The 24,200-nt window shown below is 45.9% G+C and overlaps 2 protein-coding genes across 2 annotated transcripts; one reads left to right on the top strand and one right to left on the bottom strand.

The window, feature by feature from the left end:
* Positions 1–9,502: 9,502 nt before the first annotated feature.
* LOC109778376 (uncharacterized) lies at positions 9,503–13,338 on the bottom strand. Its single transcript, XM_020336929.4, has one exon. The coding sequence runs from the start codon at positions 13,241–13,243 to the stop codon at positions 10,556–10,558; it is 2,688 nt and encodes an 895-aa protein (XP_020192518.1). The 5' UTR covers positions 13,244–13,338; the 3' UTR covers positions 9,503–10,555.
* Positions 13,339–13,590: 252 nt separating this feature from the next.
* LOC109778375 (nifU-like protein 1, chloroplastic) lies at positions 13,591–17,259 on the top strand. The gene is made up of 3 exons (XM_020336928.4): positions 13,591–16,438; positions 16,549–16,691; positions 16,805–17,259. Exons 1-3 carry the CDS (start codon positions 16,102–16,104, stop codon positions 16,991–16,993), a joined length of 669 nt encoding a protein of 222 aa, XP_020192517.1. The 5' UTR covers positions 13,591–16,101; the 3' UTR covers positions 16,994–17,259.
* The last annotated feature ends 6,941 nt before the right edge of the window (positions 17,260–24,200 follow it).

Here is a 24,200-nt window from a genome sequence, read left to right as displayed (position 1 = left end):
TCGCGGGGGTGGTTTGCTGGGGTTTGTGGCTCTGGTAGGAGGCAGCAACCATGGATCCTCCCCTTCCTAGGACGTGAGATTATCTGGACGTCAAAGAATCGGGAGGGATGCTTGGTTTTCAGTACACATTTTGTCTTGTTTTTCGTTCTGGTTAGTGTGGTAACAGCGATCTGAGGAAGTACCTGATCTGAGAAAGAAGTTGCCTGCTCTGGAAGCAGGATCCAGTTTGGCTGGGGTTCAAGGATTATTATTTTTTTGTTTGCATAAGAGGCTACCGATAATTTTAGTTGTCATTTTACAACTTTTTTTTTGCGGGAAAATTTTACAACATTTAATTTTCAAAAATTTAAGCAAAGGCCAACAAAACGAGTAGAGAAATACAAAATGTAGTAATCCCTCCGATCATATTACTTGTCGCGGCTTTAATGCAACTTTAGTACAAACTTGTACTAAAGCTGCGATAATTAATTTGAATTAGAGGAAGTACAATTTTACCGCTATCGGTCGACCTCAGCTAAGTTACAAAGCTAAGAATTGCATTCAGAAAGTATACACTAAGAATACAATGAGTTCTTCCTGACCAGAACTACGACAGGTGATAGATACACTAGCAGGTAGTGTGGGGCGGCACGCCGCGCCTCACTGGCATGTCTGGGAATTGTCGAGAACAGCATCGCATGATTTTCTGTTGAACACAACAGATATTGAGTAAATTTGTCAATACAAAGCACAAGAGAGAAAAGGGAGTGAAATATAGAAAACTATTGATAAAAGCTAGATTTCAAGGAAACCCATGGGAATTTGGTTTACTTGACTATATGAAATCCAAACAACTATCGGTAAAAGCAATATTTTAGAGATAACCTATGAGAATTCGTTGTACTCAATTGAAGCAACAACTTGCAAGAGTAAATTTGATGTAAGCAACAACAATTGTAACACATGGTAACCCAGTAGATAGTCACCAAAGTATTTAGAATACAAAATCGGAAGTCATGAATAGAAATAAAAACTAATTACAGATACATCTGATGCGACATGTAGATTCCAATTTATGAAGACACAAGTCAAGTTTTCTGTGCTCTAACATGTACAGCGTAAACTTGTAGATGAACAGATCCTATGATAGAGATAAATTGGCCCAATTATTATGTGAAATACAAACTGGAAATTTCTGAAATTTGGAGAGTAATATGAAACATGAAAGTTTAAGTTGTACAAAGGACAAATGTCTAACGCAAAATGCTTGTTAATATCTATTGCTAATTATTACCACCACTACCAGAGTATATGGCAGGGTAACAGGATACCATACTGGAAAGGAATTGAGGATGATTTTTTTTTATGATTTTGAAGAACATTCAGAGAGCAATCTTTGGAATCAACAACAGGGCATGTGAGCCCACTTTTGATCATAGTCTGGAAATAATGTCATGCCTATATTGTGCAAAATTGCTTATAGATGGATCTAGATCATATAACCTTCTCTAGTACCTATATCAACAATGATACCCTTCTCATCTGATATGCTTCGTTAGGTATTCTCTAATAGTCTTGTAACAAAATAAATAGCTATCTCAACAAATTGAATGAATAGTCAAACCAAGTGAACTATTTTGGCCAGTTAAAAAAATAGCAAGCCAACAAAAGATATGTTGAATTTCTTTCAGGATTTTTTTCATAGTCTGAAAGCAACAAAGAATGAATAGAGAAGACCTCAGAATGAATATGAAATCCTAATTGTGAAGCTGCCAGGACTGGCTTGATCTGGCCATCTTTGCTTGAGTCAACTTTCAGCCAAATCAAGGCAACGTGAACTTCAGCAACCCTCTTGGCAAGAAATAATATGGAACATGGAAGGAAAGGCGATGATTTGCAATGTACAGACGCATGCAAACAATTTTTTATCATTTCTATTTATAGTACAGGCAGGGAAGATGCATCTCCAATTCAATTACTCACAATCTAAATCTATTAGATAGTGTTCTTACACAAAGCCATGAGATTTGAACTCAGAGAAGATATACAATTCAAAACATCAGAATTGTTTAGCACATAACTGTTAGGAATAAGCAACTTGTATTCCCATGAGGCCATAGGCCGATATATATACATGTACAGGTGTGGAACATATGCAGGAAACCCCTTATACAACGGGATAAATACAAAGGGGTACATGACTTATATTATAACTCTAACACCCCCCCTCAAACTCATGGTGGATGAACAACTATGAGTTTGGAGAGATAAAAGCCATGTTGGGCTCTAGTCTGGGCCTTCGTCAGGAAATCCGCCAACTGCAACTCGGAAGGCACATACTGAAGAGCAATGACCTGATCCTGCACACCAGCGCGCACATAGAAAGCATCAACACCAATATGCTTGGTGAGCTCATGCTTCACAGGATCGCGCGCAATGCTAATAGCACCTGTACTGTCAGATAAGAGCAGAGTCGGTGTAGTGACAGAAACACCAAAATCCTGAAGTAACCACCGTAACCAAGTCACCTCTGCCGTCAAAAGAGCCATGGCTCGCAACTCAGCATCAGCACTCGAACGGGAAACTGCAATCTGTTTCTTCGTCTTCCAGGCAATGAGAGAACCACCAAGAAAAACACAGTAAGCAGAAAGTGAACGGCGACCAGAAGGATCACTAGCCCACGTAGCATCCGAATAGGCCTGAAGCTGTAAAGAACTGGAGCTAGGAAAGAATAGACGGTGAGAGATCGTGCCCCGAAGATATCGGAGAACACGAAGGAGATGACTATAGTGAACCGATGTGGGAGCAGAGACAAACTGACTCAGAATATGAACCGGATAAGAGATGTCCGGACGAGTGACAGCTAGATAGACAAGACTGCCAACGAGATGACGATAACGCATCGGGTCAGGGAGAGGAACACCATCAGTAGCACGGAGGTGAACATTGAGCTCCATAGGAGTCTCAACAATGCGCTCGTCAGTAAGAGCAGCACGAGCAAGAAGATCCTGGATATACTTTTCCTGGGATATAAAAAAGCCATCAGAGGTAGAAGAGACTTCAATTCCAAGAAAGTAGCGAAGAGGTCCAAGATCAGACATAAGAAACTGCTCACTAAGACGGGCCTTTACAAAGGCAATATACTCGGGGTCATCCCCAGTGATGATCATGTCATCAACATAGAGAAGAAGAGTCCGACCACGAGGAGAAAGGTGAATAAACAATGCTGGATCATGAGCACTTGCTGAAAAACCAGCAGTAGTGACCACAGAGGCAAAACGCTCAAACCAGGCGTGAGGGGCTTGCTTAAGGCCATAGAGAGAGCGACGAAGACGACATACCATGCCATCAGGAACATAATACCCAGGTGGTGGCTGCATGTACACCTCCTCACGCAGCTCACCATTAAGAAAGGCATTCTTAACATCAAGCTGAGATATAGACCAGTGGCGTGCAGAGGCAACAGCAAGAAGTGTACGAACAGTGGTCATATGGGCCACAGGAGCAAAAGTCTCGTCATAATCACGACCATGCTCCCGCTGAAAACCACGAGCCACAAGACGAGCTTTGTGACGCTCAAGAGAACCATCGGAGCGAGTCTTAACCTTGTAGACCCACTTACAAGTGATGGGACGGACTCCGGGAGGAAGAGAAACAAGATCCCAGGTACCAGTGCGTTCAAGAGCAGCAATCTCCTCTGCCATCGCAAACTGCCATTCAGGATGAACAACAGCCTGACGATAAGAAGTCGGCTCAAGAACAGCAGCACCAGCAGTGGAAAATCCAAAGCGATCAACAGGCGGACGAGGACGAGAACGCAAGCCATAAGTAGGCTGAGTGGAAGAGGACGACTCATCCAAGGAGGCATCCACAGGTCGTGAACGACGAGTGTAATGCTGAGGAAAAGATGGAACAATAGAAGGAGGAATCGCCAAGGTAGAATCGGGGGGTGGCGACAAAGAAGTCACCGGAGATGAAGGTGTAGAATCCGGTGACATGCTAGGCGAGGAGACCGGAGAAGATGGTTGCTGCAAATCGACTAGAGGTGGAGAAGCAGAGGGAGTGGAACGAATAGGCACAGGCGCGACGGGGGTGATAGGTGAGTCAGGAAAAGTGAGAAAAGAGATATCCTCCACTAAAAAAATCGAGGAAGATGGGCGTGGGTAGAAAGGACGAGACTCATCAAAAGTCACGTCGCGAGAGATACGCATCCGACGACCGATAGGATCCCAACAACGATAGCCCTTATGCTCATCACTGTAGCCTAAGAAGACACACTCAACAGACTGAGCGGTCAGTTTGGTGTGTTCGCGAGGGGCAAGAAGAACATAGCAAACACAACCAAACAAGCGAAGCATCTTATAATCGGGAGAACGATCAAAAAGACGCTCAAAAGGAACGCCACCCTGCAAAGCAGCGGACGGCTGAAGGTTGATGAGATAGGCGGAAGTGGAGATAGCCTCGGCCCAAAAATGAGGCGGAAGAGAGGCGGCGATCATCATCGCACGAGCCGTCTCAAGAAGGTGACGATGCTTGCGCTCAGACACGCCATTCTGAGCATGAGCACCAGGACAAGAGAACTGGGCAAGAGTACCCTGCTCAGCAAGGACTCCACGCAACATCTTGGAGATATACTCTCCAGCAGAGTCAGCACGGAAAACACGAATAGGAGTAGAGAACTGAGTGTGAACCATGGCAGCAAAACGCTTATAGATAGATAACACCTCACTACGAGAAGACATAAAATATATCCAGGTGTATCTAGAGAAATCATCTATAAAAATAATATAGTAGCGATGACCTCCTTTCGAGGCAAAGGGAGCTGGACCCCAGACATCGGAGTGAACCAGGTCAAAAGGACGCTGAGACATAGTGTCACTATGAGGATAAGGTAACTGGACCTGTTTACCAAGCCGACAACCCTGACAGTCTAAAGACACACCGCCGGAGACGGATCCAAGAAGACCACGTCGAACTAAGGAGGAGAGACGAGAGCCACACAAGTGACCAAGGCGATGATGCCACTGCTGAAAAGAGCTGGTAGACAAGGCAACGGAGGGGGAAAGACTGGCGGCGGTGGCAGCGGAGGGAAGGTGAAGCCAGTCAAGCTCCCAGAGACCCTGAGAGTCACGGTGTCGGGGGCCAGCACCAAGGAGAGCACCAGTGTGACGGTCCAGAACAGAACAAGAGTCAAAGTCTAGAATCACCCGACAACCGGAGTCAACAATCTGACCACCAGAAAGGAGCTGCATGGTAAGTCGAGGAACATGAGCAACATCAGGAACATGAAAAGATGAGGTGCTAAGAATGCCTCGACCATTAACCGGGAGGGAGGTACCATCAGCAGTAAGAACATGAATAGGAGAATCAAGAGCACGAATAGAAGACAAGGTGGATGAATCATGAGTCATATGAAAAGATGCTCCAGTATCAAGAATCCATGGAGATGTACCTGACTGTGTTGAAGGTGGTCTCACAATGCCAGAGGAGTCAGTAGCAGAACCAGCAGAACCCGTCGGTGAAGAACCAGAGCATGCAGCGAGCAAGCACCGAAGGCGTGTAATCTCCTGCTCAGTCAGGAGCTCAACTGAAGAGGTCGACGTAGATGCACCCGGCAATGAAGAGCCGGAGGCAGTGAGCAGACCACGAAGTCCCACAATCTCCTGCTCGGTGAAGTATATAGCTGAAGTAGATGACGCAGTAGCACTGGGAGAGGAGCGGCCACCAGGCCCACCACCACCTGTGGAAACCGCCAGAGGAGGCGACATAGCATAACCAACATCATCCGTAGAGCCGGTGAAGGAGACGAGGGCACATGCAGACAAGCCCCAAGCGCCAAAGGAAGACGCGGGTCAATAGTCATATGCATCAACACATCCGATGGGGGCCGTGAGAGGAGCCGGTGTAGAACGATAATCACCGATGAAAGTCGCAGGAGGAGTCGATGTAGAGCGACAATCACCACGTGCGAGAGTCGCCACAGGGGACGATAGCACAGACGAACGAGCACCAGGCACTGAAGAAAGGCACATGTGCGAGACGGGGTCAGTATAGCAAACACTGAAAACACCGTCAGGAATCACCTCGGAGCAGGCGAGAGACACCATTTTTTTTAGTAATCAGCCGAATCAGTGGAAAATCCACACACAACGGCCAGGTCAAAGGACCCGAGCCCGATCGGATCAGGCAACACAGAGGGTCCCGATGCAGCGGTAGCAGTTAGCGCTCGGGGAACAAGACCTCCCGATGCAGACGGCCGCAGCCAACGCCCGGGTAACGAAACCAGCCGGAGATGGCGGGATCCGGCGAGGGACGGCGAAGGCCAGCAAGGGGCGGCCGGATCCGGCGAGGGACGGCGAAGACCAGCAAGGGCCGGGCGGGAGGGGCGGACAGCGGGAGGGGCGGACGGCGCGACCGCGAGCTGCAGCGCCGGGCGGGAGGAAGCGAGACGCAGCAGCGGGAGGGGCCGGGCGGGAGGGCCGCCCTGGCAGCGCCGGGCGGGAGAAGACGAGACGCAGCAACGGCGCCGAGGCGAGATTGGATCGTAGCACGAGTTGCGCGTGCGAAAAAAGAGACCTAAAGCTCTAATACCATGTTAGGAATAAGCAACTTGTATTCCCATGAGGCCATAGGCCGATATATATACATGTACAGGTGTGGAACATATGCAGGAAACCCCTTATACAACGGGATAAATACAAAGGGGTACATGACTTATATTATAACTCTAACAATAACATCCAGCTCATCTTAATTGCAAATATATATATTAATGCCAATGAGTCCACTGGACACTTGGGGAGGAAATATGTAAAGTAATAACCAGTATTAAAAATAAGCAGGCAACATCAGAGTCCAAGTATTTGATCCAAATTTACAGGCAACAACCTAAATGAAGACAACCCAACCGCAACGTTAAATGATTTTTGTTCACTCCTAGTACAGGCACAAGTTGTGTTGGGATGAAAGGAGCTACTCAATGGCACACTTTGCTGCTAACTGGAAAAATTAACATCACAGTTCAATATAGTTCGATTATTATATTTTCTGCAGTTAATTTAGGACATTGCTTATCTGCTTATTATCATGATTTCTTGGGAGGAGGTCATTTTATTTGCTTGCGCCTGAAAACTCAGCAGTGGATAATTTTGTAACTTATGCAGGTTATGTGCACATTGGAAGTTGTCCAGTATCTCCTGATCATAGATTTCTTGCATATACTCTCCATACATCTGGGGTGAACTGTTTTCGCTGGAACTGAAAGATCTTCAGTCTAAGCATGTCATTTTTACTTCGCCAGACAAGGGAATGTCAGTTTAGCATGGGCTCACGACAGTGAAGATTTATTTTATACTGTGCGATGAGACTCTATGTCCCAATCAGTAATTCTCCTTCCTGCAATTGAGTGTTACACTCAAGAAGCCTGTAGTCTTTTACTGATTTCATACGTTTACATGTTATAGGGTTCTGTAAAAAGATGCAGTCAGATGTGGCCGATCAATTGAGTGACCTATCAGGATACATGGCTGAAATGCGTGCACACTTACAATTTCGGTTGTTGTGCAGTTAAATTCTAAATCGATTTGATACGATGGATTTAAAAAATAGCTTTCAGCTAAACACTTTCAGCCAAACAGACTATTCTTTATTTTATACTCCCTCCGTCCTATAATATAAGAACGTTTTTCAAGTTAACATAGCTTGAAAAACGTTCTTATATTATGGGACGGAGGGAGTACATAATAGTATAGCTATATACAGTGAGTGCAAAAGCTATTTGTTTGCCACTTAACCTTATATTCTCCTATTTTCTTTAGCTATCGTCCTTTTACATTTTCTTTATGCAATGGTTGGTTGATCAAGCCGAGGACTTCTCTGCAGTGCTTGGTTTGTTGGAACATGTTTCATTTGGCTAATAAAATAGCACAAGTGTGTGTGTGATTGCTTCATCAATTTTCAGAAACATTTGTTGCCCGGTAGCTTCCAAATAGCAGTTTAGCTTTCTTTACTGCACCTATATACTTGCACATTACCACAACCACTATGTTCGCAAATCCTCTCTATGCATGGCCTTTCTTTACTCATTTAGGAGTTATGAGTTGATTAATATGTCACCCTCAATAAAGTGTTTACTTTAACTGATGAATGACATATATAGTTGGTTCTACAGTGTCAACTTATTTGTTGATTAGTCAAATACTGGCTTTGTGTTAAAGACTGTACCCAGCAATGTCCTAGATTTTTATGTTTGTATGAATTTCATATTTCCCTGGAATATGAGAATACACCAACTGGGAGAACTGTGGATCAACACATTTTCATGGGATTTTAGAAGTTTTATGTTGTGATGTCTTTGATTTTTGTCTCTCTTCCAGATTTACATAGAGAAGCCTCGGTAAGTTCTCAAGAATTACGTTTTCTTTTCTATTGACTGCCTTTAGGTATTTTTATTTTTAGAATGACTCTGAAACGAGGTCACTCCTGGTTTTCCTCCTTGTGTCTGGTGGCAGGATGCTAGGTCAAGAATACAGGGTGAGCGAAAGAAAACTATGAATGTCTCTGGTCATTTGGAGCATATGGAGGGAGCAAGACAGCGGGCTTTGACTGTCTTCAGGCAGTAGGCTGGTGTGAGCCTGGGTCATTTGATCATCCCCATCATGTAAAGACTCCTCTCTGTAATACTATATGCAATCCTACTGCATGGTTTGAAAAATGAATGATTCTGAAACTGGGGTTTAGAGTAGTGTACGTGCTTGGCCATGGCTAAACCAACTAAATCATGGGTTTTCTTTTCAATGCGCACATGGATTCAGCGGGTCTCTGCGCCATTTGGTGCAAACAGGTCCACTAGTTAAGTTATCTTGTTAAAGCTAGATGCCATATGTAGCAATAATCTACAGTGTACTTTTGAAAGAGAAATGCAGAGCACGTGGAATTAAAATCTAAGGTTCAGTTTCACATCTATCCCAAGAACAAATTCCCAATATTGGACAGTGAGCATAAAAGGTAAACTGAACCAAGTAGTCCCCAATATTCTGCAGTAACTAATAAGTAATAACCCATGATTTGCAAACACAGTATTCCTACTCCAGATGGGCACTAAACTCACCACGGCAATAGTATTTATGTTTTTAGGATAAAAAGAGAATGTTTGTCAGTTAACAATCAAATAACCAAACAGGCAAAAACACATAAATAATACGTAGCTGAATAGTCTAAAAAGGCATGTGTTTGGAGTCATTACATATGACTGAATAACAAATTTGAAATGTCGTAATTGTGACGGTCAAGGAAAATGGTGAGATGGAATGGAACATGACACGATTGGCAAACAGAACAGATCAATATAGTATACTGCAGCCAGCAACACATTTACTATATCCAAAAGTACTGCAACCCACAAACTTATTTCAGTAGCACTTAATCTAAGGAAAAAAGTATGTGGTGCCTTATCAGCGGGCTTGACCATGCAGAGGCAGCTGACCACAATTTATCATATAAGTATTAGTAGATTGTCCATGCAAGAGTCAAAATCACCAGTTATATTGATATTTGTAGTGAAAGTCAAATGATGACAGTACCAATCCTTCTTAGAATGTTATATGTATCTCAGAAATAAATTGGTACTGCAGAACATCATTGTGTTCATGTGCCATCCTAAAATAAGAAGAATTGGGAGAAAGAATAGATTGGATAAGTAATTCTTACATGAAAGATACTTGCCCACAGTGCCGTCGCGGACGGCCACGCAGTTGATACACCTGCTCACCGCCGGCATTGGCCCCACTCCACTCATGTCTCTCCTCTCGAGGAACAGCGACAACGCAGCCAGGGCATATGCCCTATTTCTCCTCCAAATCCCCCGCCGCAGGCACCACCAGGAGAGGCGGACTGTTGCGGTGGAAGTCGAGGTGGTGGCCGTGACGATGACCGCGAAAGACCACCGAGGCAGAGGCAGCAGGGGACGGCAAAGACAGAAGAGCCCAAAAGGCCCGCAGAACCGACGTAAAAACTTAAAACGTATAGATCGAAGAACCCAACAGTCAAAGTAACATGCCGAAGCCAGGTAGAGCGGCGACCGCAACATCAAACAAAACGTGCAAAACATCCAGCCAGATAAAAAAAGAGCGCACCCAGGAATTCTTTCACTCCCCCCACACGTCACGCTATGGTAAATCATAAAAAAAAAGTCAAAAAACCCAGAAAAATTGAATCCTTACGGGCCTAATTTCTTAGTTATATATGCTGGTGTACTCTTTTTTTGAGAGCGCGACAAGACTTTCATTCAAACAGAGGCAACAGTACAAATACTTTCCCAAATACAGTCTGGGATTACACATGATAAACCTGATTAACAGTGATCACAACTAGGAGCTGGATTGTGCGCTGAAACATTCAGCAAACGACCGACATGATAACAGAACAAGAGTAAATAAAGGGTCTGGTGTACTCTTCGCGCCAAACTTGAGCATAGACCATTGGATGATGCGACTTGACGATGCTTGTCATTTATAAAGGGTCTGTGATAAGCCGTATGACAAGGTGACCTTGATTCGCAACCAAGATATCAGTAACTCTATGCAGCGCCAATCAGGCCCCTTAATTGGTCAAGGCAGTCATTAAGTGATTTATACTCCTCCGTGCCTGAAAAGTCCATTGCCTGTTTCAAGGAGCTTTTAAGATGCATCTCAGCTGACAATAATTCTCGTCTGCTTCCAGTCGTGGAGGAAATTTCAATATAGACCTTGCAAAGTTGCAGAGAAGCTTGAGCATACTTCGTGAACTTCTTCTGGTCATGCCATATTTCTGAACCCTGGAGGGATCGAACTTGCTTCAACAAAGCTTCAGAGCATGCCATGAGGTTGCCCTTGCTTTTATGCCATCTTGCATATAATCCCCATATCTCTGCATTGCTAGCCCCATTCCGTACAATCTGCTGAAGGATATCACCAATTATATCTAGCAATTGATTTGGTAGCCTGGTCTCTCTATTTGCATCATCTGAAGTGTTGCTTATGGATTTAGCTTCTCGAGTATCACTAAGATGTGTGGCTTGTTCTTCGACAGAGACCATCACCTTGTCCAATACATCAACATTGAAGCGCTTGTTTGAGGACAGATTCAATACCATTTTGACAGCTTCAAGTGTCAGTCGCATGTTGCATGTGTCCAAAGCAACCTTACTGTAATTTTCCCAAACTTCCCAGCTATTCCTCTTGAACTTTACAGCTTCCTTGAATGCCTGGACTGCCGCCTGGCTCTTTCCTCTAATCATGTGCAGGCAGGCTATGTTGTTCCACGCTTCTCCGTTTTCAGGATCTATCTGCACAGCGCGACTAAAAGCATCCACTGCCTTCTCAAGATCTTTATCCTTCCATGCAGCTGTACCATAGGCAAACCAGCCATCTGGATACAAAGAATTCAATGCCAATGCAGATCCCCAAAGAATTTTGGATGTATGGAAATCATTCTTGTTGTATGCACTGCGAGCCAGAGAGCGCAGAGCTCGAGCAGATTTGTTATTTGAGACTTCCAGTGCTTTCTTATAATGGTCATCATTATTAGTAGCATCGCCAAGTGAACACCATAACCTTGGGTCATTTGGTGTAACAGAGAGCCGGGTATTTATTAGACTAACAGCATCAGCAACTTTACCCGATAATCGATAGCAATAGATTAGATTATCCCACAATTCGAGTTCTTTGAAGACATTAAGAGCTTCACCAAGTAAACCACAACTTACCAAAAGTTCACCATACTCTTTCCTTAATGCAGGGATAGGCGGCATATGAACTCCAAAAACCAGTTTGGCTCTTTGTGAAACTACAGGAAATTCTTTGGCAATGTCTTCAACCAAATTCTCCATCATTAACAGTGCCCGCTGTTTTGTCCGACTGCGGGTGGACTCCCACCTAATACGCAGAACATCACACAAGCTCCTGACCACAAAGTATGACTTGTCTTGAGAATCAATTGACTCTATGTATGGTGCCGTCTCCCACCCAGACATTTCATCACTCCGACTCCTCCGACTCACATGTAAACATTGTGCAAGTACAGCGGCCTGCTGGATAGCAGATAGCGATATCTGTGTGTTTGCAGATGTCATACTATCACTGCTCGAGTCATTCCCATTTTCAGCCAGTCTTGGTTTTCTTAGTATATCACAAAATTCATCACTTTCATTTGGAACAGAGCTCATCGCTTTTCTGGAAGCCACACCATCACTCTGAGGTCCTGCTAGCTCTGTTGATTGGCCATCATCAGCTGCTGGTTTAGAAGTCTTGGCAACTAGAACCATTTGGGACTTGGCATCCACCTGGTGTATTGTTCGAAAACCAAGAATCCCTGTGAGAGAGAGATGAATCCCACATGCCTCTTGAGCACTATCCAGATGCAGCCTTGAAGCATCAACTCGACCATATTTATACTCCACGATTCCAGCTTCCAGAAAAGCAGCCGAGACAAAAGAACGGCCTTCTCCATCACATAACAAGGAACCCCAGTAGCTAGAGACCTTTTCAAGTTCACCAAAGTGGGTCAGCATTTGTTTCTTGTACACTTGTACTTGATCAAACAAAGAGGACGATAGCTCATCTAAAATATTTTGCTGGGACAAGGATGTTCTGCACAACCACCATGACACACTGCAACAATCAGAGGAGTCCAGACCCTTTATGCTTGTGAAGAGTAGTTCTGCAAAGACAATGAAGGGCAAGAGAGCGAATTTCCCATGAACATGGGAACCAAAAGAAGCTAACTGATCCGAAGCCCAATCAACCCATTTGCTTCCAGGATCACTATGCCCCCCTTCATCCAAAGGCGAAGTCTGGAAAGGGAAGGGTGAACACTTCCCCGACGGTCCCGTCACGTTCTGCTGCGTGAATGCGAGCAGCGCGGCCACCGCCGCGGAGAGAACAAGCGCGCACCTGCACTGGAACCCCTCGCCCGCGGCCCCTCCGCCATCGCCCCGGAGGAACGCCTCGGCAGCGGCAGTGAGGTCGGCGTAAACTTGCGCTGGGGAGCCATGGGCAACCTCGGCAAAGGCGGAGGAGTGGAAGATGTGGGGGACGGCGGAGGCGATAGCAGCCGCGTAGTCCCCGGCCTCGACGGCGGCGAGGGCGGAGGCCGCGACAGGACCAAGCGGGTGAGCTGGGGGAGGTGAGGGGGGAGCTGGTTGGGAGATCGGGGAGGGGAGGGTGCAGCGAAGGAGGCGGAGCTCGGTCGCACGGAGGAAGGCGGGGGTAGCGGTGGTGGCCGCCATGGCCGTGGCCGGTGGCGAGGTTTAGGGTTTTTGCCTATTCCTTTCTCTGGTCCCTGTGTAGCCCGGCTGCGCGAGCGCTCAGGCTATCACGGGTTCTCTGGTCGGTTCGGTTCGAGGCCGCTGCCTTTTGAGCCCACATGGCGTTTCTTGCATTTGCCTGGGCTCGTGCTCTTTTCTTGGGCTGGGTGGTGGTCCTGTCTACGTTCGGGCCTCTGCCCAGTGGTTATTCGCCTATTCCCTTCCTTTATTTGGTGCATGTTCGTTGTTGCTGTTCTGCCTGCTAGGATATTTGGTGCATGTTCGTTGTTGCTGCCTTTGGCCCCCCTGATTGCGGCTGCCTCTTTTTTTTTCTTTTCTTTTTTTTGCGAGGAGATCGCGGCTGCCTCTTCTGTACTGTACTGTACTGTTTTAGGCCCTGTTTGGTTTATAAGTCCTAGGACTTTTTCTAGTCCCAACTAAAAAGTCCCTAGTCCCTAAAAAGTCCCTCCTTGTTTGTTTCCAGAGACTAAAAAGTTCCTAGTCCCTTCCTAGAGGTTATTAAATGACCATGTTGCCCCTAGTATATAGAAAAATAACAATCAAACAACACCATGGGGTGGCGGGCCAATGGATGCATGGGTTGGAAAAGTCTCAAAAAGTCACAAAAAAGACTCTCCTTGAGAGTCTTCTTCATTTAGTCTCAAATGTCTAGTTTAGTCCCTAAAAAGTCCCTCCCGTTTGGTAAAAAAGTCTCTAAGAGGGACTTTTTCTAGTCCCTACACAAAAAAGTCCCTGGAAACAAACACCCCCTTATTCCGCTGGAAGGGATTTTAAGAAATGAGCAATGGAGTTGTCCTACTCGGGAATGTAACCATCATGCACAGCATTGGATCGACTCTTACTCAAATTAGTTTGATATAATTCTAGAGCAGTCAAAAATCAAGATACAAGGAATTTGATGGACTGTAAGGAACGCAGATTGCAAGCTGCTAGGCAAGAGGCCTGTGTTTGATCTTGGCACCACAAGGACCAAGCTCACCTAAATTGACCAATAAACTGCACTTCTCTAGCCGGGCGTGGCATAGCGAGCCAACCCATCTAGTCTAGTTGGTGAACAGAGGGGACAGGCTGTCTTCCTTGGAAGATAGGGTGAACAAACAGGCTGTTTTACCGCTGAACGGGCTGTTGCATGGATTTGGACCACTCAAAGTGGCCGGAGCATTAGACCAGATACAAATTTGATGATAAAACCCAATGGTAGAAGAAGATCAAAGTAATTTTGGCCCGCAAAACGCAGCCCGTCAGCCGGCTTGGAGCGTGGGAATTTGAGGAAAGTTCATGAAATTCAAAAGAGTTCACGAATTGAGAAAAAGTTCATATATTAAAAAAATCATGAATTCGAAATAGTTCATGAATTTGAAATTTTTTATGACTATGAAATAAACATTAATTTGAAAAAAGTTCATTAAAAAAGGTTCACAAATTTGGAAAAATATTCGTGCATTTGGAAAATTTCACGAATTAAAAAAAACATGCATTTGAAAAGAGGTCCATGATTTTAAAGATCTCATGAATTATAAAAAGTTAACAAATTTGAAAAAATATTGTGTATTTGAAAAAGTCTACACCTTTGGAAAAAGTTCATCCATTAGAACAAATGTTTGCCAATTTTAAAACTTTCATCAACTTAAAAAAAATAAAGTTTTAAAAAGTTCAACGATTTGTAGAAAAATCATGAATTTGACGAAAACAGTTCATGGATTTAAAAAATGACAAAAAATGAAAACAAAACACAAGAGAGGATGAGAAAGGAAAAAATAAAAAATGGAAAAAACTGAAAAGAAAAATAAAAACCAATTTGGGAAGCATCTAGAAGCTTGCAAAATCGGAATAGCACCGACGTCTTGTGCGCGCTGCGTCGAGCAGAATGCAATAAAGAAGAGAGGAGAGTTAAATGGGCTGAGCACAGGACGGAGAGAGTGTGTGCCAACTGACAAAAACAGTAAGAAGCATCACGTGGCTAATCTGCACCCGGGCTCAAATGAACCCGGGGATAAACAGTAAAAATCACACAAAAAAAACATTTTTTTAATACAATCTGTCTTTTTTACGTGCAAGATGCTCCTGTTCATGATGTCCGTGCAAAAATTGATGAAATTTAGTATTCAAGGAGTTCGTGACAAAAAAGACAATCGAATGTTCAAACACCTCAAAATTTTGCGCGGTCATCACACATTTGAGCATCTTACTCCCTCCGTCCGGGTTTAAAGGGCCTCCTGGCCACGAAGCCTCGTCCCGAATTGTAAGGCCGCGCACACTAAACCTGCTCCAATCGCAATATTTTACCGTTTCCTATTCCCATGCCATGCCTTGTTAATCGCGTGTGCAGTTATGAGCCGTGCATGCAAGCCAGTGCATACTAGCCTTTGCCTGCAAGCCGCCCCAGCCGTGCCTTGTTTCTTGCGTCGGCTGTTTATGGCGTTTGCATGCGCGCATGTAACTGCTGCTGCGGCTCGTTAATTTAGCTAGAACAGAGCCTTCTATTGGCCAATTTCAGCTGTAATTTTCAAGCTCTTCTTTCAAGCACTGCCTTGGTCCTATCAAAGTGGTCTCTGGGCCTAATAAACCCGAATGGAGGGAGTAGATGACAAAAGAAATCAGGTTTACTTCAAAATTTTATGATTTTTTTTACAGTTCACCAAATGAAGATAAGCCTGGGCACCAAATTGAATTATCGCGCTATAAGCGCTAAATAGGAACCTGTAACGTTTACCAAAGAGAAAACGGAGTAAAATATCTCCTGGAGTCTGGTAGTACTAGTACTGATCTTTGCCCCTGACTCCTTCAGCAGAGGGATACACGACCACACACGGCAAACAATGGAGGCGTCGCTGACCGCGGCCGCCGCCGCTACCTCGTCGTTTCCGCCGCAAATCCGTCGCCGAATCATCAAATTCGACCCGCTCGTGCTCCCTAGGCGACCCCAATTCGGGGACTCCAAGATCTGGACCGCCAACTTCCGGGGACACCTGGCTGCGGCCTCGGCATCCACGCCGCCGCCGCCGGGAGGCGGCCTGTACCCGGCGGCGACCTACGAACTGACGCCGGATAACGTCGACCGCGTCCTCGACGACGTGCGCCCCTACCTCATCTCCGACGGCGGCGACGTGGCCGTCGTGTCCGTAGAGGACGGCGTCGTCTCCCTTAGGCTTGAAGGTAAACTGGATTTGTCGCCTTGCGTCCATACAGAAATTCATGGCCAAGATTCCATCGGGGCATCAAATCTTACCGTGCTTACTGGCTGTGGTCTTGTCACCACAATCCAGGGGCGTGCAGCAGTTGTCCCAGCTCGACGACGACGATGAACATGGGCATCGAGCGAGTGCTCAAGGAGAAGTTCGGTGACGCCATCAAGGACATCCGCCAGGTGTTCGACGGGGACCAGCAGCCGGAGGAGACGACGCCTGAGGTCGAGGAGCTGCCACCACCAGAGCAATCTCAATCTCGTATAGTATTTTTGCCTTGAAAGGCTTGAGAAACAGTGTGATCTTACAGAGTTTCTTGGATGGATGTTGCTTGCAGGCGGTGAACCGGCACCTGGACATACTGCGGCCGGCGATCGCGAACTACGGCGGGAGTGTGGAGGTGCTTGCCGTTGACGGCGAGGACTGCCTGGTTAAGTATGACGGCCCAGAGTCCATCGGGAGTGGAGTGAAGGCAGCCATCAAGGAGAAGTTCCCCGACATCACGAATGTGGTGTTCACCCAGTGATCTACAGGTAGGCTGGCCGGCTTGATGCCATCCCAGTGCAGTAAAATGGCGACATGTACGAAATGCAGCGAGATTTTGTTTCGATGTATTGTCTAGACAAGAGTTTCGATGTTTCGTTTGGGTAGAAAAAGTTGCAGCGCACGCAAACACTACGATGGAAAATGAAATGGAATAATTTCTGCATTTTGGATATGCGAGATGAGAATATGAATATATCCCCCCGCAAAAAAAAAGAATATGAATATATCCGGTTTACTGAACTAAAGCTGAATCCGGCCTCGGGTCGAGCCTCGATTACCGCACGGTTTGTTGAGCTTTGCGCGTCGAATTGTGGTTAGATTTTTGCTTTGCGCCTGGTAGCTCAAACGATCGAGATCGTAAACATGATGTCCCCTCCGGAGAGAGGAATACTGAACTGTGCCTTCGTTCGGCACAATGACATTTTTTTTTGAGAGTACGCCAATGGCACAATGTCTGATGTCTACACATTTCCTTCATTGCATAACATTCTCGGACTACTAAGCTTCCATCTTATTCTTCAAGCATGGAATGCTTTCCTTCTCAATTAAGGTGTTAATCTATGATCTGAAGTCTTATGGTGAGGGCACGGATGTTGCTTATGGAGCATGTTTGATTGGTTGCATCATTTTGGGGTATTTGCATTTGTGACTGAGTTAGGCCTAGCAGAGTAAATATAGGGCAAAAAACATATTCTGCACATAGTTTGGCGGACTGCATGCTGCATTAGAGAAGCAAATTTTCCCTCTTGTTTGGTGGCCTGCATTGAGCTGGGCTCATGCATTACACGTTGTTTGGTTGCATACACTCGACCCGATTAAGAGTTAACAGCTTAACATGACACACAGAGTTAGAATAGAGTAGATAGGCATAGGTCTATTCGCCTTGGGGGTGAACGGTGGCCGCGGTGCCGGGTCTGACGCGATGTGCACGGAGTCGCAGGCGAGCGATCCCGGCAGCGGCGCGGCGAACCAGTTGCTAGCGTCGCCGTAGCATGGGGAGTCCGCGAGAAGGGAAGAGGAGGAGGGCATCAAGGCGAAGGACGGGGAAAAGTGGAGTGCGCTCACGATGGTGGCGTAAGTGTAGTAGGTTGCGCGCGAGGAGGCCGAGAGGAACTAGGCATGACATGTCGCCCATGCGGCAAGGTTGACTATGATCAGTGAGGCGTCCGTGAGGCAAGGTTGATGATGATTAGTGAGAACAGAAAGAAGCCACTCTGAATTTTGTATAAACCATTACATGAACACCTTAAACGGTACAATAGGGAGATGCATATACACTCGTTTATAACCGTTGAAACAGAAAAACATGAAAGTCGTGTGGAATAGTGAGATGAAACTACTGGTCAAAGAAAAATTCAAACGATTGACCGTGCGCCATGAGTTTGACAAAAGGTATCCAAAATAGCTCACGAACTTGAACATTTACATTCAAGGAAACTACAAGTCAATCGTCTAAACAGAACCACAATGTCGATGTGCATATTTTTCATCTACAACTTATCTCGAATCGAAACATCGTAGTATAGATTAGAAGGGACTAAGTGAAGAAGATTAAGGAGTGTCACTAAACCAGTCCATATATCTCTATTATTAAAGAGGAACCTGTTGGTGTTGTCGTCGTGATGGTTCGACCTCCCCTCGTATGCCCTCCCCGAACAAAAAAATCACCGGCAAAAAAATCCCACGTTCGAGGCCAGGGACCAAAGCGACCCGCACGTTCCCCACTTATCCATCCTCAGATCTTTCTCCTGGAACAAAAATCTCCTCACCACCCCGACGCCTCCTTGTCTATTGAAGGACGCCCTCGGCGCCGCCTCCCACTCCATCGGACGGCCCCCTCTTCGGCAACCACCGACGCCTCCCTCTATCCCCATCGATTTTGTGCTGCCATGACCATGGTCAAGACTGACACCGCACCTGGATGGGGTGCTATGACTGCGGACCAATGCGACGGCGGGGTGGGGGTCACGGTGGTCCGAGGCTCCGAGTCACGGGGGTGGATGCACGCGGTCATAAATAGATATGATGTTGTTAGTAATAAAGTGATCGGGAACAAAGCAAACTGCCCATCGGATATTTGAGGAAGAATTTTCTTCAAACGGATTGTCTGACACCTTTGAAACAATCATGTACAAAACATTACATAAGCTAATTAGGCGGAATTGGGAGAGCTTGGTATGGTTCGATACCTTAGGAATTAACACTAGAATAGTTGAAATTAGGCTCGCGTCAAGCGGGTAGATTAGCATGCAAGGTTGAGTGAACACAAGCCCACCTACAAACTCAAACCCTAGTCTAGGCTCACACAAACTACATTTGGTCAAACCTAATAAAATGACGACCCAGGTCAGTAATCCCTATAAACAATATTCACCTGAAAAACCAGCCAATTGAGTCACTAATTTCTACATATTCATTTCTCTCAAAGTGCTGCGGTTCCCTCTCGTTAGGGTTACTTTTTCTCTCGGGGCGACTCTCCGCCGCCATTGAGATCTAATCTTCCCTACCCTCGTTCTGCCACACCGCCGATCTCTGACTGATCAAGGGGTGATCCCAGTGATCGCCGCCCGGTCTTGGAGAGGCTGTTGTGGCACGGGGAGTCCAGGGTCCCTCGGTGAAGGCCCGATTAGTTTCATCGCGTTAGGGTTTGAAGATGGCTGCCGCGGCGACGTCGGGTGCGGGGGGCACAAGCTCAGCGGATGATGTGGCGCGGCTGATGGAAGAATTGGGACTGAAGGAGGAAGACCTCGATGATGTAGTGTTCGACGAGAAGGAAGCTCCTCCAGAGGCGACTCGTTGAATTGCAGTAGCAAGGGTGCACTCGAAAAAGCACTATAGCCAGTATTGGTTTTACAAGAACATGCGTTCGGCCTGGGATCTAGTGTAGGAGGCAAAGTTCAGACCTCTGGAAGATAATCCCTACACAATTCAGTTCTCTTGTTTAGGGGACTGGGAGCGTGTTATGCAGGATGGGCCATGGCACTTCCGAGGTGATATGGTAATAATCAAATCGTATGATGGTGTGACGAAGCCCTCAACAATTAAGCTGGATATCATTGAGATATGGGCGCAAATTCATGATGTTCCTGATCTATATGCGCACCTTGTGCCGTCCCTCGCAGCTAAAATTGGAGAGGTCTTGTTCACATAACAACAATCACAGGATTTCACGGGTAACTTTTATCATGCTTGGGTCAAAATTAATGTTGATAAACCCCTAAAGAATGTTGTGTCGATGATCCAAGATGCCAAGAGACAGATCTACAAAGTGAAATACGAGAAGCTCCTGGACTGGTGCGCAGTTTGTGGCATGTTGGGGCATCTCTACCAGGAGCATGGTTCTGGGATTCACCCTCCCTCGGCCCTAGCTTCAAGGAGCTACGTGCAACTTGGTTCATGAGAACCTCGGATCACGCGTCATTGCTCCTCTAGGTTGGCGCCCTCCAGGACGAGCATAAAAATCGCACTTTCAAGTATGAGCTGATGTGGGAAACTCACGAGGGACTAAGAGATATGATAATGGAGGGCTGGGATCCCAGGGCGCCATGTGCCACAGTTGATGAGATGTGCATCAACCTCCATAATCTGTCACGGGGTTTGGGCAAGTGGAGTAATGAAACTTTTGCTAGTGTCCGCAAGGAGATTAAGAAGCTAAAACATATGTTTGAAGAGCTACGCAATGATCCACTCCGGACGGCTCCATCTAATGTCGAACTGACAATTAACGAACAATTAATTGAGATGTATCACAGGGAAGAGATCATGTGGTGACAAAGGGCACGAGTAGAATGGCTCTCGGCAGGAGACAAGAATACTAAAAAAATTCATCTTTGCGCAAGCATGAGGAGAAAAAAGAATATGATAAAGGCTCTTCAAAATTCACTGGGAGTGGGATAACTGATCCGGCGGAGCTGCGGCAATTGGTCAACGATTTTTATCAGAATCTGCATGCATCAGAGGGAGTACACAATATGGATGGGGTGCTCAACCATGTCCTTAGGAAGGTAACAGAGGAGATGAATGCAACACTTTGTGCACCCTATACCAGCGGCGAAGTAAAAATTGCCTTATTTCAAATGTTTCCTACAAATGCACCAAGTCCGGATGGTTTTCTTGCTCATTTTTATTAGCGCCATTAGGACATCTGCGGGGAAGAGGTCACACAAATAGTTTTGAGGATTTTCAAAGGAGAGGAAAGCCCTGAATGCATTAATGACAGAATCCTAGTTCTGATCCCCAAGGTAACTAACCCAGCAACTCTAGCCCAGTTTAAACCCATCAGTTTATGTAACGTTCTATATAAGATTGCTTCGAAGGTGGTTCCTAATAGATTGAAGGTTATTTTACCGGAGATCATATCCGAAGAACAGTCTGCTTTTGTTCCGGGCAAATTAATCACAGATAATATTATTTGTGCCTATGAGTGTTTGCATTTCATGAAGCGGACAAAATAAAAAACAAATAGTTATTGTGCTTTGAAGCTAGACATGATGAAGACCTATGACAGATTAGAATGGTCATATTTGAGAGCTATCATGGCCAAGCTAGGCTTTGCAAGACAATGTATTGATGTTGTCATGAGCATGGTCTGCTCAGTTTCATTTTCTGTGTTGTTCAATGGAGGGAAGCTTCATGAGTTTAAACCGTCAAGAGGTCCGACAGGGAGACCCAATTTCCCCTTACTTATTCTTGATTGCAGCAGAGGGCCTTTCGTGCCTCATGACTGAAGGAAATATGCCCTAGAGGCAATAATAAAGTTGTTATTTATATTTCCTTATATCATGATAAATGTTTATTATTCATGCTAGAATTGTATTAACCGGAAACTTAGTACATGTGTGAATACATAGACAAACAGAGTGTCACTAGTATGCCTCTACTTGACTAGCTCGTTGAATCAAAGATGGTTAAGTTTCCTAGCCATAGACATGAGTTGTCATTTGATTAACGGAATCACATCATTAGAGAATGATGTGATTGACTTGACCCATTCCGTTAGCTTAGCACTTGATTATTTAGTTTGTTGTTATTGCTTTCTTCATGACTTATACATGTTCATCTGACTATGATATTATGCAACCCCCGAATACGGAGGAACACTTAGTGTGCTATCAAACGTCACAACGTAACTGGGTGATTATAAAGATGCTCTACAGGTGTCTCCGATGGTGTTTGTTGGGTTGGCATAGATCGAGATTAGGATTTGTCACTCCGATTGTCGGAGAGGTATCTCTGGGCCCTCTCGGTAATGCACATCACTATAAGCCTTGCAAGCAATGTGACTAATAAGTTAGTTGCAGGATGATGCATTCCGCAACGAGTAAAGAGACTTGCTGGTAACGAGATTGAACTAGGTATTGAGATACCGACAATCGAATCTCGGGCAAGTAACATACCGATGACAAAGGGAACAACGTATGTTGTTATGCGGTTTGACCGATAAAGATCTTCGTAGAATATGTAGGAACCAATATGAGCATCCAGGTTCCGCTATTGGTTATTGACCGGAGCTGAGTCTCGGTCATGTCTACATAGTTCTCGAACCCGTAGGGTCCGCACGCTTAACGTTCGGTGACGATCGGTATTATGAGTTTATGTATTTTGATGTACCGAAGATTGTTCGGAGTCCCGGATGTGATCACGGACATGACGAGGAGTCTCGAAATGGTCGAGACATTAAATCGATATATTGGATGACTATGTTCGGACTTCGGAATGGTTCCGGGTGAGTTTGGGCATTTACCGGAGTACCGGGGGGGGGGGGGTTACCGGAACCCCCCGAGGAGTTTAATGGGCCATATGGGCCTTAGTGGAGAGAGAGAGGGGGGCGGCCAGGGCAGGCCGCACGCCCCCTCCCCATTGGTTCCGAATTGGACTAGGGAAGGGGGGCGGCGCCCCCCTTTCCTTCTCCCTCTCTCCTCCTTCCTTCCTCTCCTACTCCAACTAGGGAAGGGGGGAATCCTACTCCCGGTGGGAGTAGGACTCCCCTTGGGGCGCGCCATGAGAGGGTCGGCCCTCTCCCTCCTCCACTCCTTTATATACGGGGGAGGGGGCACCCCATAGACATATAAGCTGATTGTTTAGCCGTGTGTGGTGCCCCCCTCCACAGATTTCCACCTCGGTCATATCGTTGTAGTGCTTAGCGAAGCCCTGTGTCGGTAACTTCATCATCACCGTCATCACGCCGTCGTGCTGATGAAGCTCTCCCTCGACACTCAGCTGGATTTAGAGTTCGTGGGACGTCACTGAGCTGAACGTGTGCAGATCGCGGAGGTGCCGTACTTTCGGTACTAGGATCGGTCGGATCGTGAAGACGTACGACTACATCAACCGCATTGTCATAACGCTTCCGCTTTCGGTCTACGAGGGTACGTGGACAACACTCTCCCCTCTCGTTGCTATGCATCACCTAGATGGATCTTGCGTGTGCGTAGGAATTTTTTTGAAATTACTGTGTTCCCCAAGAGTGGCATCCGAGCCAGGTCTATGCGTAGATGTTATATGCACGAGTAGAACACAAAGAGTTGTGGGCGATAATAGTCATACTGCTTACCAACATGTCATACTTTGGTTCGGCGGTATTGTTGGATGAAGCGGCCCGGACCGACATTACGCGTACGCTTACACGAGACTGGTTCTACCGACGTGCTTTGCACACAGGTGGCTGGCGGGTGCCAGTTTCTCCAACTTTAGTTGAATTGTCACGACCGGTTTTTCAATAAAATATTTATTGAGAGACCAATCCCTTTTATGGACCAGTAAAGAAGAATTCCTTCTCACTGGTAGACAATACCTTGGTCACAGAAGAAAAATACCAGGAGTATTGAATATAATACAAGGTTGAGCGGAGACTGCTCAACAATTTATTACATGCACGCCGATAAAACATAACGGCGGATAGGGTGGCATAACTACTAACTCACGATAACAACGGTGGTGGAAAAAATATCACAGTGGAGTGGGTGATATGACTCCTGAAAACTACAGCTCTTCGAGCGTCGGAGTGAAGCTCGAGGAGATTTATTGCGGGTGGCGGAAGCGTATACGATACAAGTGACCAATATCCAGGATCGCACGGGACTGATTGGGATTCCTCTAGGCGTCGGACTCACTATCAAACTCTTCATCCAGGAGATCGCCTTCGTCAACATCTGGCCAAATCAACAAGCCAGGTGAGTACTATGAAA

The sequence above is a fragment of the Aegilops tauschii genome, chromosome 4 (assembly GCF_002575655.3).
Source record: "Aegilops tauschii subsp. strangulata cultivar AL8/78 chromosome 4, Aet v6.0, whole genome shotgun sequence".
Taxonomy (NCBI): Eukaryota; Viridiplantae; Streptophyta; class Magnoliopsida; order Poales; family Poaceae; genus Aegilops; species Aegilops tauschii.
The sequence above is the reverse complement of the archived record's forward strand: the minus strand, read 5'-3'. Positions and strand labels throughout refer to the sequence as shown.

Bases quoted from the DNA above. Each gene is read 5' to 3' on its own strand.
- LOC109778376 (XM_020336929.4), bottom strand. From the start codon at position 13,243: ATGGCGGCCACCACCGCTACCCCCGCCTTCCTCCGTGCGACCGAGCTC.
- LOC109778375 (XM_020336928.4), top strand. From the start codon at position 16,102: ATGGAGGCGTCGCTGACCGCGGCCGCCGCCGCTACCTCGTCGTTTCCG. The intron at 16,439-16,548 runs GTAAACTGGATT...ACCACAATCCAG, and splicing joins CGTCTCCCTTAGGCTTGAAG to GGGCGTGCAGCAGTTGTCCC. The intron at 16,692-16,804 runs GTCGAGGAGCTG...TGTTGCTTGCAG, and splicing joins CGGAGGAGACGACGCCTGAG to GCGGTGAACCGGCACCTGGA.